Source organism: Harpia harpyja, chromosome 12, assembly GCF_026419915.1.
Source record: "Harpia harpyja isolate bHarHar1 chromosome 12, bHarHar1 primary haplotype, whole genome shotgun sequence".
NCBI lineage: Eukaryota > Metazoa > Chordata > Aves > Accipitriformes > Accipitridae > Harpia > Harpia harpyja.
Genome location: NC_068951.1, coordinates 12569627 through 12584647, shown reverse-complemented (window position 1 = coordinate 12584647; position 15021 = coordinate 12569627). Strand labels below are relative to the sequence as shown.

The following is a 15021-nucleotide window of genomic DNA, read 5'->3' as shown; positions in this document are numbered from 1 at the left end:
CCGCTGGCCAATGAACAGAGTGAACGCGTCCCCGCCCAGCGCCACCGGCCGCCAGAGCACGCCCTTCTCCTCGCCCGCAAGCCTATCCCGTGACCCGGCGCGGAGCGCGGCGCGGGGCGGGACCCAGCGCCCGGCGCCCAATGAGAAATCACAGCGCGTCCCATTGCTGCCAATCCGCGGCCGGTCAACCTTTCCCCTCAGAAAAGGGTGGGCGGTCACGGGGTGTGTGTGAAAATAACCGGGGGGGCATAACGGGAGTGGGGGGGGCGCCCCCGCAAGTGACCGGCCGGTGACCAGGCCCCCTTCACGCCCCCCTCCCCCGGCCCGCCGCTCCTGTACCCGCGGGCCGCGGGGAACCGGCCGCGGTGGGGCCCGTGGGAGGGCGGCGGCCCGAGGGGCAGGCCGGGGGCCTGGGGACAGAAGCACCCCCCCACCCCCTCCCAAACAGCCCCCCGGGGGTACGTGTCCCACACCGTCCTCCTGCGCAGGCAGCAGCCGCCCGCCGAGGGCCGTGGTGTGAGCTGGCATCGGCGGAGCCCGAGTCCCTGCCAGGCAGCGCCGCTTCCCCCCCCCGCCCCGAGCGGTGTCCTGGCCAGGGCGGGGTGGCGCTGGACTCCCGTCACAGGGTTGGGGCACCTCGGAGCCGCGGTGTGGCAGGCCTTCCCAACGGGCCTGCTGAAGCCTTTGGATGGTAAGATCTTAAGGCCTCCCTGTTTTACCGGCCTACTCAGCCTTCGGCAGCTGCAGTTCTCCGTGGCCAGCTGCTGCTTGCCGCTACCTCCCAAAGGGCTGGGTGTCCCTCTTCCCCACGGCTCAACCCCCTGGGTTTCCCCATGGCGTTACTTCTGCCATTCTCACCTTACACTCAACCTGCCCTGCAAAACAGCCCTGCTAATATAGTTATGGGGCAACCTCAGGCTTTCTTACAGTCCGGATTTTACATTTCAGGCAGGCTCCCCGTCCCCCCAGCGCCTGTGGGATGGAGACGGAGCTGGCAAATCCTTGGGTGGATGAGGATGCTGCAGGGTCTCCCTGCCAGGACCTGGACAGGGCAGCACGAGGAAGGGATGAGCCAAGCTCAGCCACAGACAGGTCTGGAGGGTTTTGGGGGGTGTGTATGAAGGGGATATTGGTCCTTGGCCCTGGGGCTGCGAGCTGTGAGCGGAGCTGCCCTGTGCCTGGCTCTGAGAGGTGCAGGAGGGCTGGCAGCCTGCTCCTCGCCCCACAGGTGCTGGGTGTTGCAGCACTGGGGCCAGTTACCTGCGTTTATGATGTCCCAGTGTCACAGAGATGTGTTGAGCACCCTCAGGAGGAAATCCAAGCATGGCTGCAAAGGGCGCAGGGGCTCTGGCCTCACGCCCAGCGGGCTCACAGGCAGGCGTGTGCTGAGCTATAGGTGACTACTGGAGCTTGGGCGGGGTAGAGCAACAGCCCAGCAGTAGGGCAACAGGAAGTGGCTTGTGACTTGCTTTCGTTTTTCCCCCAGCGGAACAGACTTCGTGGCTCCTTTGGCAGGCCCGGGGACTGAGGGGTGATGGCGGGTGAGTACAACCAGCGGTGCTGGGTCTCAGTGGTGGGACAGGGGCCTGCCTGGGTCCTGCTTGGGTCCTGCTCGCCCTGTCCTGCCCGATGCACAGGGACACAGTGCAGCATGCGGCCTGGGGTCCGGGACACTGCGTGCCTGAGTAGCTGGGGCCCTGCTTCTTGCAAATGCATCCTGTGGGGCACTTTCTGTGGGTGTGTGGGAAAAGGGGGAGGTGGGCAATGGCAGGGAAAGCCCCCTGGGTGAGCAGTGAAGGAGGGAGCAGCACACCTGGGTGGGCAATGGGGGAGGGGGAGCACCCAGGGTGGATGGTGGGGGAGGGATCAGCAGCTGGGGAGGGGGCAATAGGGAAGGGGGCAGCACCCAGAGAAGGTGATGGGGAAGGGGGAGCAGCTAGAAGGGTGATGGGGAAGGGATCAGCACCCAGGGGAGGAGATGGGGAAAAGGAAGTGGGGGGGGGGGGGAAGCAGGAGCCATGGCATGGGGGCTCCGGCACTGACGGGGCTGCCCTGCAGATGAGCTGCTCATGAAGGTGCGGACAGCCTTTGTGGAGCGTGTGAGCAAGCCGCTGATCTCTAGACTGCTGGACGAGCTGCTGGCCCAAGGGGTGCTGAGCCTCGAGGAGGTGGATGAAGTGCAGGATAGATACGTGGTGCGCACCGACAAGGCCCGCTGCCTCATTGACACTGTGCGCCTGAAGGGCCCCAAGGCCAGCCAAATCTTCATCAACAACCTCAGGAAGTATGATGGCACCTTGGCAGAGCAGCTGGGTCTGGCTGCTGACTCGGGTGAGAGATTCAGGGCCGTGGTCTGCCCCCGGCCATGCTGGGGCTCCCGGTGCCTCTGGCGGGATGCTGGAGGGAGACCTGGCCCTGGCGAGTGTCCGAGGCCTGAAGGCAAGTGGCTGTTGGGTGTCGTCAGTGTCACTGCTCTGTGGCACTGAGTCCCCCTTGCCATGCAGTGACAACAGGACTCTCAGGGGTGGCTGTCCCCCCTGGGGCTGAACAGAGCCCCCCAAGGGGCAGAGCCCAGCTCCGCTCACCTTCCCATGCCCTGCAACAGCCCCCTCTTGCTGCAGGCGCTTCCCCATGTAACTGTGGGGCTTTCTGCTTGCAGGGCCTCCCGGTGCGCAGCTGGCCTCCCCCAGCACTGAGGCCGCCCTTGGGCCCCCCATCAGCATTGAGGGCCAGCAGTGGATCCGGCAGTGCTCCCTGAGCGAGTACCAGCGCATCAGGGACACAGAGGGAGACCAGGTGCTGCAGGCAGAGGAGATGAGAGGAGGGCTGGAACGTGGCCTGGCTGCCCTGCCGGAGAGGGCAGGGGCTTGCTGAGGGGAGCCAGGGTCTTTGCTGACCCAGGAGCAGGGCAGGAGATGTGGGGAGATGGCCCAAGGACAGGGAGAAGTCGTTGCTGCACCCGTGGGCCTTCTCTGCTATTAGCTGCCTCCCAAGAAAAGCCCCCTGCACCCACCCACTGCTGAGCGCTGCCTCCCTCTGTCCTCACAGATCTATCCCATCCATCTACCGCGGGAGACGCGAACCCGTAGGGCCCTGCTCATCTGCAACATTGAGTTTGAGCACTTGAGCCGGCGGGATGGGGCTGAAGTGGATGTAAAGGGGATGACGGAGCTGCTGGAAGGGCTGGGCTACATAGTGGACATCCATTGCAACTTAACTTCCCAGGTAAAGGACTGCACAAAGCAGCTCCCACCAGTCCTGGGAGTGGTGCAGAGACCCTCCTTGCATGTGTTAGTGATGAGGAGCTCAGGCACCACAGAGACACCTCTGTCCCCAATGGCAGTGGCTCCTGCCCACAGCTGGTGGCTGGGTCTCCACACAGCTGGTAATGGGAGGCTGATGTTCCTTCCTTATGCTGGTTTGTAGGGGATGGCTACGGTCATGAAGGATTTTGCAGATCACAAAGACCACTGGACCTCTGACAGCACCTTCCTGGTCTTCATGTCCCACGGGGTCAGGGCTGGGCTCTGTGGGACCAAGAGCAGAGGCGAGACCACAGACATCCTTTCCCTTGACACCATCTACGAGAAATTCAACAACAAGCACTGCCGGGGACTGCTGGGCAAACCCAAACTGGTCATTATTCAGTCCTGCCGTGGAGGTGAGTCCCTGCTATGAGGTGCCTGTGAGGCGAGCAAGCTGGCCAGGCTCTCCCAGGGCTCGTCAGCCCTGAGCACAGGGTGGGGACAGGATGGGACACCCCATCATCGCTGATGGCTGGCCCTCCCTTCCTAGACAAGGTAGGGTTCGTGATGGTGAGCGACTCCGCAGACCCTGCCATGCCCGCTTCCAGCTCAGCTCACACGATCCCTGCAGGGCTGGAAGATGACGGAATCTGTGAAGTCCACCTAGAGAGTGATTTCGCCACTTTACATTCCTCCACGCCTGGTAAGCAGTTCCTGGAGACAGTTGCCCTGCCAGAGGGCAGGCCAGGAGGACAGGACTCCCATTCCTGATGCCATGGGTCTCCTCCACACCTCCTCCTCCTCCTCAGGGCGGGTTGCCGGGAGTCCCCTCCATCTGGTGACCGCTTGGGCATTGCTCCAACAGCCTCTGGAAAAGGCAGTGGCCACCAATGCCAGGGTACAATGCTGCTCCAGGACACCCACACATCCCTCTTGGTGGCAGCACCAGGGCCCAGAGCTGTGTGCCCCTGCCTGGCTGCTTTCCCTTGCCTTGGCTCCAGCCCTCCCCACTGGCTCTGCCTGCACTCCTCCCCCAGCCAATTTATCTCACCACAGTGGCTGGCTGGGGGAATTATCTTCTCCTGCTGGGTCACAGATGGCTCCAGGCCATGCCAGCCTGGCAGCTGGCATGGCTGGGACCATGGGAGAGCAGAGAGGCTTGAAGAAAATACATCCCTTCTGTCTTCCCTGAAATGCCCTATCCTTTTCCCATGCTGTGGGTTTAATGGGCCAAATATAATGATTTCAGAGAAGATACCCGTCTCCTGCTCCAGCACTCAGCGTTCATCATTGTTGCAGTGAAGGACACCAGTGGAATCACACTTGGCATCTTCTGTCTCCCCAGATACTGTCTCCTGGAGAAGCCCAAAAACAGGCTCCATTTTCATCCAGCGCCTGATAGAGCAGTTTCGAAACCATGCCTGTAACAGTGACTTACAGGAGCTCTTCCGAAAGGTGCGGCTTTGTAGTTAAGTGCAGGTGTGCCAGCAGATGCAGCCATGCCAATGGTCAGAAATACTGCTCAGAGCAGAGCTCGGGCCAGGGCATGCCATTTCTCGGCAGGCCTCTTGGGAGCAGGCTCTGTCAAAAAGGGGTCTGGTTTGGCCTGGGAAGTCAGCTGGATCTCTGGAGCCATCAGCACCCTGCCATGTTGTGGGCACGGCACGCAAGAGCCTGGCCTGGTGGCACAGCCCATGGCATCCCTTGTGCCACCAGAAACGTGCCTGGGGATGTCCCTGGGGATGCCTCATGATGCCCTGCACCCTTCCCATGCTGGGAATGGAGCTGCTCGCATTTCTCTCTACTGTCTCTCTCACCCCAGGTCCAATATTCCTTTGGAAAATTCCCTCAGCAGTTGCCATCACAAGAACGGACTACAATGCTCAGGAAGTTCTACCTCTTCCCAGGCTGCTGATCTCCTTGCCCATGGTGAGTCTCTTTACCTCACACCTCTGCGGCAGCCTTTTGTCTGTGCCCTAAACCTGGTACCCAGCCAGCGGGGAGGAGCAGGGAGAAATTCCCCATCGCTCCTGGGCTCCAGACTTGTGGCTCAGACAGGATATCCAAAGGACTTGTGTGCTGGTAGCCGGGGCTGGGCTGTGGCCTGATGAAGTGTAGGGATCGTGGAAAAGGAAAAGGAAAGAAAGAAGACGGAGAGAGAAAAAGGAAGAGAGAAGATTTCACTGGTCCTGGGTCCAGCGTTGGTTCAGTCAGCCGAGGGGTCCAGTTCCAGTGGGCTTGTGCACCTGCGGCTTCAGTTTGTGTCCTTTTATCATCCTTGCCCCTCCTTTGGGCAGGCACTCGAACTCATTAGGCTAATAAGCAGTTTGTGAGCCTTTGGGCTTGGGGGTTGTTTGGGGAATAACTTCTTCCCTGCAGACACTGCAATTGTTTGATCTTTGTATCAGAACAGCTTATCAGAACAGGGACCTGTGCACCCTCCAGCACATCCTCCCCCTCCTGTTGCTGATGTCTGAGCTGATGGGCTTTTCACCTTGGTTCCTTGCTGCTGCAGGGTTTGTTGTTATGCAGAGTTCATCTTTAAGCAGAATTTGCCCCACCACAATGTTTGAGATATTAACTCTTTCAGTCTCTCAGACCTCCCAGCTGGCCGTAGGAAAGACAGGTACTCAAGCAACGTGTTTCAGTAGCCTGTGTCTCAGGAGCTTCTCGGTCTAATGTTCTTCGCAGGTGAAAAAATAATACACAGACAGCAAAAGTGTTTGAATTTGGGGTAACACAGCAGAAAGCTCAAGTTCAAGGGGAACACAGCCCTGTTCCAGGGAGAAAGGACAAGAGGAAAAGCCAAGCAGCTCTGCAGAAACACAGTCAATCTCTAAACCAGCTACTTGTGCCTCCTCTGCTAGGCAATTACAGACCTGGAATAAAATATTTCTTGATCTCCTGTCTTCCCTTCCTTTTGTGGCCTCCAAACAACCCCAAATTGAGCCAACTCTTCCCAGGGAGCAGCAGAGACACCTGACTCTGGAGCACCAAATGCAAAGCTGGTTAGTGTCTCTCTTAACTGTTCCCAGACAGTCGGTCCCCAGTTGCAACAGAGATGATCCATCACCCCCAGAGCCACTTCCGCCCCGTCTCTGGCTTTACCTGTTGTCGAATAAAGGGATTTTCACAGCAGACAGCACTGCTCCTCTGCCTTTAGCCTGACTGGCAGTAGCTGCTGTTACATTGCCTTCTCAGGGGATGCTGAGTAGGCGGGAGATGAGAAATCAGGGGGAGCTCAGGGAGGAGGGGACGCCCGCTTTCAGGGCAGGCTGGGCAGATGCGCTCCAGGGGGATTTCCATGCCTCACCCTTGCAGGCTCGCAGCATCTCCTTGCTCACGAGGCAGCTTCCCCCACTCCGCAATCCTCCCGTTGCCCCCAAGGTGGAGGAAGGACGTGAATCCCCCTGGGAGCCAAGAAAGATCCTCAAACCTGTGTCTTAACGTGCGCTGCTCCCACAGCTCGGCATGTTACAGGCCCAGCTCAGTTGTCACCTCCCACCAGAATCCCCGCTGGTAAGCGAGAGCCCCTTCCTGTGCCCACCGCCGCCCTCCCTGTCCTCCACGGCCACATCCAAACCATTTTCTGCCTTGGCATGGATTCAGCTTTATTGCATGTTCTGCAAAGTCATAGCCAGATCCGCAACCAGGTGGTCTGGCAGCAGGAAAATGAGAGGGCTCTCCTGCCCCCTCCTAGTGTTTGAGACACTCCAGCTCAGGCAGGACAGGCTGCGCAGGAAGGGCAGCGTCCTGGGCCACTGCCACCCCGCATTCCTGTGAGGTGGCAGGAGAGCTCAGTGGGATGGAGGTGCCACTCTGCTCCAGCTCCAGGCGACCCAGGGTGAGAGAAGGCTTTGCAAGCAGGATCAGACTGCAAAGTGGGCAGCCGGTCCAGGCCGAGCCCCTTCTCACAGAGCCCCACGTCACTGCCCGGGGCTCCTCAGGTCCCACATGGTGCTTGCAGAAACCCTGGTCCCCAGGGCTATGGTGGTGGCAGGAAATTGAGGACAGCAGTGATGAATTCTTCAAATTTATCCTGATGGACTACGTGGCCTGCACCTTTGATGTACTGGACCTCCGCCTTGGGGAAGAGGCGCTGGATCTCTGGGTAGTCTTTGGAGCTGCAGGACAAGGGAACATGTGATGGGAAGCATGGTCAGAGGTCCATCCAGGTGTCTCTCCTCACCCTCCCCAGGCAGACGGGGATCCCGCGACTGACCATGTCCCCTTCCCCGCTGGGAAAGCCCAGGGCTGCCCCCAGGTTCCCTCTCGCTCTCCAGCACGTTGGTGTCACCAGCTGCTGGAGGCATGGAGCTCGCTCCAGGACCTTCCCCATCTCAGGGGTTTCCTCCCACCCTCGGCAGCTGCAGAAGAGCACAAGCGGTCAAACCACAGATTTCGAACCGCTTTTCTCCAGTCCCACCTGATGTAGGGAGAGTTGGATCCTCCCAAGAAGAGTGCAGGGCCAGGATACGGCTTGTGGAAGGTGGGGAAGTTCATAATATCTGCCAAGTGGTCGGAAATAGCCTCCAGGTTCACCCGCCAGATGTAGTGGCCCTCCACCTCCACCAGGTTGGTGAGGAGGAACTGTCTCAGCTGCGGGAGCTGCCACAAAAGGGTATCGTACGCTCTTCTGTAAGAGCAACAAGCCCTCAAGATTGTCCTGGCACCCTCCATCCTCCCCTCCACCCCCTTCTGCCCATCTCCCATGCTGTCACATTCCCCATCGCCCCTGCAGCCTTGGTGAGATGTCTTCCAGCTGCCCACGACAGTGGCAAGTGAGCAGAGGTGGAAAGAATCTTGTGGCCCTAAAGCCCTGTGCTCTGGTCCCAGGGACAGGCTGGGAGCAGAAACCCGATCCAAGGAGTGGGATTTCCTACCTGGACCACTGGACGCAGCTGATCGTCAGCCAGCTGGCGGGCCACAGAGCGGGGCAGACCATCCGGGATCTTCACTGACTTCATGGCAGAGATGTAGGCAGAGAATTCGGAGACTGGTGCGGTTGAGATGGGACTGATGTCTACAGAGATGAGGCGCTCCACCAGGTCTGGCTGTGGGCATAAGCGGGGCAGATGGATGCCAGCCGAGATCTCCCCAGTGGGACTGGGCACAGGGCTCCGCTCCCACCCAGACTCCCTGAAGGTTTTTAGCTCCCTCCTGCCTCAGCAGAGAGCTCCACGTGCTCCTCCCCGAGTTCCTATTTCCCTGTGCCTTGGCACGGGAGATCTCCAAGCTCCCTCGCCATCAGTGCCGGAGGGACAGGGCAGAGCGTGGGCTGGTGGACAGAGACTTGCTTCTGCTCCCACAACCCGGCTTACAGCTCTGAGCAGGACAGCACCCCCGACCGTGGCAGAGAAAAGCCAGCTCCTGTGGGGCTGTGGGCAAGGCTGGCACCCGTGAACAGCCCGCACAGGTGCCACCCCCCTTCCTACAGCCTCCCGCTCCAGGAGCACCCTGCCCCCCACCAGCTCCCCCCACCAGCCCCGGGAGCCCTGCGCCTGCCGACCCGCTGCAAGGCCAGCGTCATGGCCGTCTTGCCCCCCATGCTGTGTCCCAGGAGGATGCACTTGGTGATGCCCAGGCGGGTCAGGAGGTGCTGCACGTCCAGGCTCATCGCTTCATAGGTCATCAGCGGGCTGTGTGGGCTGCCGCCATGATTCCGGGCGTCCAGCGTCAGCACCTGCCTGGGCAGGGGCACCGTGTCACCCCAGCCCCGGGCACTGCTCGCCCGTGACCCCCCTCCTCGGGGCACTGCAGCCTCCCCCCGGCCCCAGGGCCTCACCTTGCCGCTGCCGCGGCGCACCAGCGCCCTGGCCACCGCCTGGAAGTTGCCGTGGCTGCCGAAGAGCCCGTGGAGCAGCAGCAGGGGCGGCCGGTCCCCGCGGCCCCCCACCTCCGCGTGGACCAGCGGCACCGCTCTGCCGGGGACAGGGTGGCATGGGGGCGTGGCCGGGGATGGGGGGGCGAAGGGGGCGTGGTCGGGGATGGGGCGTGGCCAGGGCGGGGTGGGGGGGTAGGGCCAAGGGCTGCTCTGCTGGCAAGGAGGGTGGAACGGCAGTGGGGGCTAGGGCGTGGCCACGGTCAGGGGGTGCGGCCGGCGTCCCGGCCCCACAGGCGAGCCCAGCCCCTGGGAGAGGGGGGGAACCGTGGCGCGGAGGCGGGGTTAACGCTGGGGGGCGGGGCCCACCCCGGGTAGCGGCCCCGCCCCTCCTGTCGGGACCCCTCCCTCCGCTCCCGCCCCGCGCGCGGCCGAGCCCTTACGTCACCACGGAGCGGGCGGCGGCGGCGGGCGGCGGGGGGGGGCGGCGCAGCCGCCATGGCGGGGCGGCGGCGCGGGCGCGGGGCAGCCGGCGGAGCATGATGGCGGCGGCGGCGGCGCACGGGCCGTGACGCAGTGCGCGCGCGGGCGGCCCGGCCCCGCCCCGCCCCGCCCCGCCCGGCTGCCGGCGGCGGGCGCCCCCTGGCGGCGGGCGGGTGCCGGGTTCTGCCTGCGCCTGCCAGACTCTCGGCGGCGGCAAGGTCACCGCCTGCCCGCGCGCTGCCTGCCGGCCAGGGAAACGGGTCCGTGTCCCCGTCCGCCGCCCCCCCGCTCCGCCCCCCTTCCCCGGCCCGGCCGGTGCCAGGCAGACCCCCGGGCCGGGCTGAGCCGGGCAGGACCGCCCTGCCGACGCGCTGCCGATCCTTATCGCAGCTGCCTGCCTGCCTGCAGCGAGCGGGCAGCCAGGCGTGCCGGGCAGCGGCGCGGGGCGCGGCCCCGGGGGAATTTGAGCCGCGCAGATCACCTGCCTGCGAGCGGGGCGGCGGGGGCTCCGCCAAGACGAAGCGGTGGCGGCCAGGCAGGCTCGGGCTGCCCGCTCCTGCCTGCGGCTGCATCCGAGGCCGAGGGTGGGGAAACCTCCCGCTCCCGTCTGCCCGCGGGCAGCCTTTTCCCAAACGCTGCTCCGAGCGCCCCGAGCGGGCAGCGGGGCGGGCAGCCCCCAGGGCAGGTTGCAGGCGCCTGGGGAGCCCGCTCGGCCCCGGGGAGCGCGGGCTCCGGCCGTGCACCTGCAGCAGCTCCTTCTCCCTTTGTCCCTGCCCGCTGGAGCGTGGCGGGGAAGACAGGTGCCACGGCCGTGCCGAGGCGAGGGGACCGGTTGTGCAAGGAGGCCTCGCCCCAGCCGCTGTTCTGGGGTGGGGGGGAGCACCCCGTGTTCCCCTCCGCGGAGCCAGACTTTGGACCGGGCGAGCAGGGAGTGCCGCTGCCGGATTTCCGCGGCTGCTCCGCGGGCTCCCGCCCCGACGGCTGCCAGAAAGCTGCCCCCGAATGGGCAGGGGGGCGACCGGCCCTCCCCCAGCAGAGACACTTCCCCCCCCCCCCGGGGTAGGGGGACGAGGGGCTGCGGTGTGAGACCCCTGTCTGCAAATGTGGTGCTGCCGTAGCAGAGGGTGGGGGGTGGCTGCTTTGGGGGGGGGGCTGTAGCCTCGGCGCCCCCTCCCCATACCCGCTGGGGTCCTGCCCCCCCGCCCCCTTTCCCCAAGGATACTCGGGCTACCAAAACAGGACACGTTTATTGACAAATGTAACCGGTACAGACCACGCGTAACAGGGACGGGCGGGTGCCCGGCCGCTGGCTATGGTGGTGGTGGGGGGGGGACGACACTGAGGGGGAGGCACCGTCCCCATCCCCGTCCCCATCCTGCCCCATCGGCGCGGGCAGGGGCACGCCGGGCGCCGCTTCCCCCGCCGCCCCGAAACCACCTCTTGTTTAACCGAAACCGTCTCTATTTACACAGCCCGGCCCTGACCCCGCAGCTGTCCCCGTCCCCTCCTTCGCGCCCCCCCCCGCCCGGATGCCACTGTCCCCGGTCCCCATAGAGGGCGATGAGGATCCCAGGGTGGGGGGGGTGGGGGGGTGGGATGCCGGGGGGTGCCGGGGGGGCTCAGACATAGTTCCTCTTGTCGTAGCTGGTGACAGCGGAGCGCGGGGCAGAGTAGGCCACCTTGCCGGTGGGGTACCTGTCATCTTTGGGGGGGCAGGAGCAGCAGAGCAGGGCCCCCCCCAGCAGCAGGAGCGCGGAGGCCGCCCAGCCCACGTAGAGCGAGGTGCCCAGCTCCCGCTTCTGCGCGTCAATCACCAGCGGGTTGTAGAAATCCCGGATGATTGTGTTGGCCGACCAGGAGACGGGGATGAGGGTCATGACGCCGGAGAGGAGGAAGATGACGCCAGAGACGATGGTGATCTTGGCTTTGGTGCTCTCATCCTCCACGCAGCGGGTGCACTGGGCGCCCACGATGGCCACCAGTAAACCCAGGACGGCCAAGACGATGGCCACCACCAGGAGGGCACGGGCGGCTTGCAGGTCCTGCGGCAGGGCCAGCATGGAGTCGTAGACCTTGCACTGCATCTGCCCCGTGCTCTGCACCACGCAGTTCATCCACAGTCCTTCCCAGATGATCTGGGCCGTCACGATGTTGTTGCCGATGAAGGCCGTCACCCTCCACATGGGCAATGCGCAACAGATGATGCTGCACAACCAACCCAGCACTGACAAGGCCACCCCGCCTATCTCCAACCCCATCGACATGGTGGCTGGTTCGCTGCCGCGCTCCGGGCGATGGCGGAGAAGAACCCACGGACCGAAACCGTCGCCTTCACCCGTTGCTGCTCGCAGCCCTTGGGGGATCGGCTTACACCTGGGTGCACCTGCGTTTATAAGGGCTGGCGGGGCCAGCTCAAGTGCCCGCCCGGGGTGGGGTTTCGCTGCTGGACGCTCCTCTCTGCTCCTCCGTCACCGTCACCCACGTCCCACACCCTCCCCTTTGTTTGCAGAGATGGCGCCAGGTTACTGGAGAAGGGCGGGAGGGGGAGAGACGCCACCTGCTGCGGCCATCCCCTTGGTTTTGGGGCGATGGTTACCGGGAAACACGGTCACCATGCTCATTTGGACCCACCGGACCCCCTTGGGGACCTGGAAATCCCTTGGCTTTGCCATTACCCCCCAGAGGTGCTGGCAGGTCAGGGTTTGGTTTATTTCTGGAGTGTCTTATCAGTGCTCACATTTAACTGGGGTTCGGCAAGCGCTGAGCACCTTTGTGTCGCCGTGCAAAGTGCAACCCTTTCACCGTGCCGTGATGCTTGTTGTTTTGGCACAGCCATCCTAGGGGAGCCATGGGTGCTCTCCCTGCCTGGCAGGGTGGGAGCAGGAGGGGGCCGGGCAGGCCTGCTCCCACCCTGCCAGGCAGGGAACACTGGTGGGGATCCCCCAACCGGATGGTAAATATCTTTACTCATCCTGCTCATATATTTTGGCCTTGAAGGAAGCAGATAACGCACGTAACTGCCCCGGCAGCGTCACCCCATCAACCGGAGCGGGCAGCCAGCAAAGGGAAAAAAAAACAAACAAGGCAGGTGCAGGCAGGCTGCCGGCAGTCACGCTCAGACCTGGCAGTGGCAGCCCCATGGCTGTGGGGGTGCATGTGTCTCCCCCATCAACCATCCCCCCCAACCTTGCATGCCGGTGGTGGTGCCAGTATTTCCAGGTCCCCCCCTCCCCAGGAATGTGGTTGCTGGCCCCCGCCGGACATGGGCTTGCTCCTGCCTGTTCCCTGCCTGCACCGAAATCTCCCCTACGACTTATTAACTATTCAAGAGCACAGCGGGATGCTGGCAGCCGGCACGACAGTGGGAGCCCTCCCTGCTCGGGCACCCGAGGTCTGTGATGGGGGGGAGCCCTGTGTCTGCCTGGCTGTACCCCGCAGCACCCTGACACCCCATAGCCAGGGGGGTGTTGGCTTCAGGTGCCCCATAGCACTCCAAAACCCCATATCTGGCTGGGTCGGCTTCTGCTGCCCTGCAGCATCTCATAGCCAGTGGGGTCAGCCTCTGCCACTCCAGAGCACCCCAACACCCCATACTTGGCTGGATCAGCAGTTGTCACCCCACGTCACCCCAGCACCCTGTATCCATCTGGGTTGGCCTCCAGCCCCTTGCAGCACCCTGTATCTAACCTCCAGCACCCTGTGACACCCCAATACCCTGTATCCAGCCAGGTTAGCCTCTGCCAACCCATCTTGCCCCATTTTGGGGCATCCCCAAAATACCCCTTATCTGGCCACGTGGGCTTCTACCACCCCATGGCACCCCAAAACCTCCTGTATCTTGGCTGGGTGGGCTTCTGCTACACCATTGTACCCTAATCACCCCACTGAGGGCACCCTGAGCCCCTCACAGCTGGCCAGGATTGGTGGCTGTGGGGGTACCCAGGGGTGACCCCATATGTGCTGCCGAGGGGGAGCCCATGCAAGCAGCACCCCAGGGATTTGCGCCCTTGTTGCTGGGGGGTGCTGGGGGTCCCGGCCCTCGGGGGCACCCTGGGGTGCCCGTGATGCCAGTGCTGCCAGCAGGCGATGATGGGTACAGGGCCAGGCCTGCTGGGGTGCAGCTGGCACTACACTGCCAACCCCCAAACAGCTCTGGGCTGGCCGAGGGCCCCCCAGGTCCGCAGGCAGGGGTGCCGGCAGCATGCACCTCAGGCAGGGCTCTGCTGGTGGCCCTGGGGTGTGGGTGCGCACAGGCACACAGATGCGCACGCACACACACACACACAAACCCACACCCCCTCTGCCGGCAGGGACACCCGGACACGCAGCTGCACACACAGACAGACACACGCTCACAGACAGAGGCGAACAGGTACACGACGGCGCTACAGGTGCTCACATGCGCACCCCACGGCGCACACACGGCTGCAGGTACACCAGCACGTGCACCCTCAGACACACATGGCAGGAGGGTTCCCCAGGCAGGGCTGTGGGGCAGGGGTAGGGGCAGGGTTATACTACAGGTGGGGGTGTGGGGCAGGAAGATACCCCAGGCAGGGGTGTGGGGCAAGGGGGTATCCCATGCAGGGCTGTGGGGCAAAAGAGATAACCCAGGTAGGAACGTGGGGCAGGGGGGGATACCCCCAGGTAGGCGTGTGGGGCAGGAAAAGAGGGGGATACCCCAGGTGGGCATATGGGGCAGTGGGGATGCCCCTGGGGTAGGGGCTACTGGGGCAGGGATGGGGTGAGACGGGGCAGGCAAAGCACCACAGCCCCCGAGCCTGCAATCAGAGCCCCACACGCCGCGTCCCCACTTCGTCATCCCAAATTGCCCAAAGTACAGGCTGCGCGCAGTGCCGTGCCGGCCCGGGGCAGCTGCTGCTACCTGACTCACGACAGAAGAAGGGGCAAATCACCGGGGTTTCGGGGTGCCGGCCGCCACCGCCACATGCTTCAGGATGCATTCTTGTGGCGAGCAAACCGGCTTGCCAGTATTTACCGAAAACAGCTGAGTGGGGCCAGCATCCCTGCGGGGGTCCTGGGAGCATCTCCATCCCTTCTGCTGCTGCATCCCCCACCCTGGTGAAACCCCTCTGCTCTCCCCCCACAGCTGGGAAGGGATGGGGAGGATCACCCAAAGCAGGTCCCCCAGGATGGGGACAAGGTGGGATGGCCGCATGGAGCCACCAGTGACATGGGGACAGGTTTGCACCCCCAGTAATGTGGTGACCCCAGATGAAAGTCAGACCCAAAGGTCAAGGGAGCATTGCCGGTTTGGTGGCCCACACTGCGGGAAGGACTCCTGTGCTGGCGGGGGGGACACCCACTGCAGGCATCCCCGCATCCCCACCCAGCACTCAGCACTCAGCACCCCCGGGGGTGAGCAGGAGGTGACAGCAGAAACCGCCCTGGGCATCGCGGGCCGGGCTCACGTGCACCCAGCAGCCAGCACAGGTTTTGGGGTGTTCCTCC

General features: G+C 63.6%; 3 protein-coding genes across 4 annotated transcripts; 1 reads left to right on the top strand and 2 right to left on the bottom strand.

The window, feature by feature from the left end:
- Positions 1 to 323: 323 nt before the first annotated feature.
- LOC128149310 (caspase-1-like) lies at positions 324 to 6152 on the top strand. Of its 2 annotated transcripts, XM_052804361.1 has the most exons (11): positions 325 to 691; positions 949 to 1092; positions 1487 to 1541; positions 2059 to 2331; positions 2660 to 2796; positions 3049 to 3225; positions 3427 to 3661; positions 3796 to 3948; positions 4591 to 4700; positions 5068 to 5174; positions 5937 to 6152. In XM_052804361.1, exons 3-10 carry the CDS (start codon positions 1535 to 1537, stop codon positions 5158 to 5160), a joined length of 1185 nt encoding a protein of 394 aa, XP_052660321.1. In that variant the 5' UTR covers positions 325 to 691; positions 949 to 1092; positions 1487 to 1534; the 3' UTR covers positions 5161 to 5174; positions 5937 to 6152. The 2 variants fall into 2 exon arrangements, with proteins under 2 accessions (XP_052660322.1, XP_052660321.1); XM_052804362.1 differs by lacking the exon at positions 949 to 1092 and having other exon boundaries at positions 324 to 691.
- Positions 6153 to 6839: 687 nt separating this feature from the next.
- ABHD11 (abhydrolase domain containing 11) lies at positions 6840 to 9629 on the bottom strand. The gene is made up of 6 exons (XM_052804363.1): positions 9510 to 9629; positions 9031 to 9166; positions 8755 to 8928; positions 8129 to 8299; positions 7672 to 7853; positions 6840 to 7369 (listed from the first exon to the last, which is right to left on the bottom strand). The coding sequence occupies exons 1-6, from the start codon at positions 9605 to 9607 to the stop codon at positions 7231 to 7233; spliced, it is 900 nt and encodes a 299-aa protein (XP_052660323.1). The 5' UTR covers positions 9608 to 9629; the 3' UTR covers positions 6840 to 7230.
- A 1156-nt stretch (positions 9630 to 10785) lies between these two features.
- Positions 10786 to 11926, bottom strand: LOC128149037 (claudin-3-like). The gene has a single exon (XM_052803747.1). The coding sequence runs from the start codon at positions 11811 to 11813 to the stop codon at positions 11169 to 11171; it is 645 nt and encodes a 214-aa protein (XP_052659707.1). The 5' UTR covers positions 11814 to 11926; the 3' UTR covers positions 10786 to 11168.
- Between the last annotated feature and the right edge of the window lie 3095 nt (positions 11927 to 15021).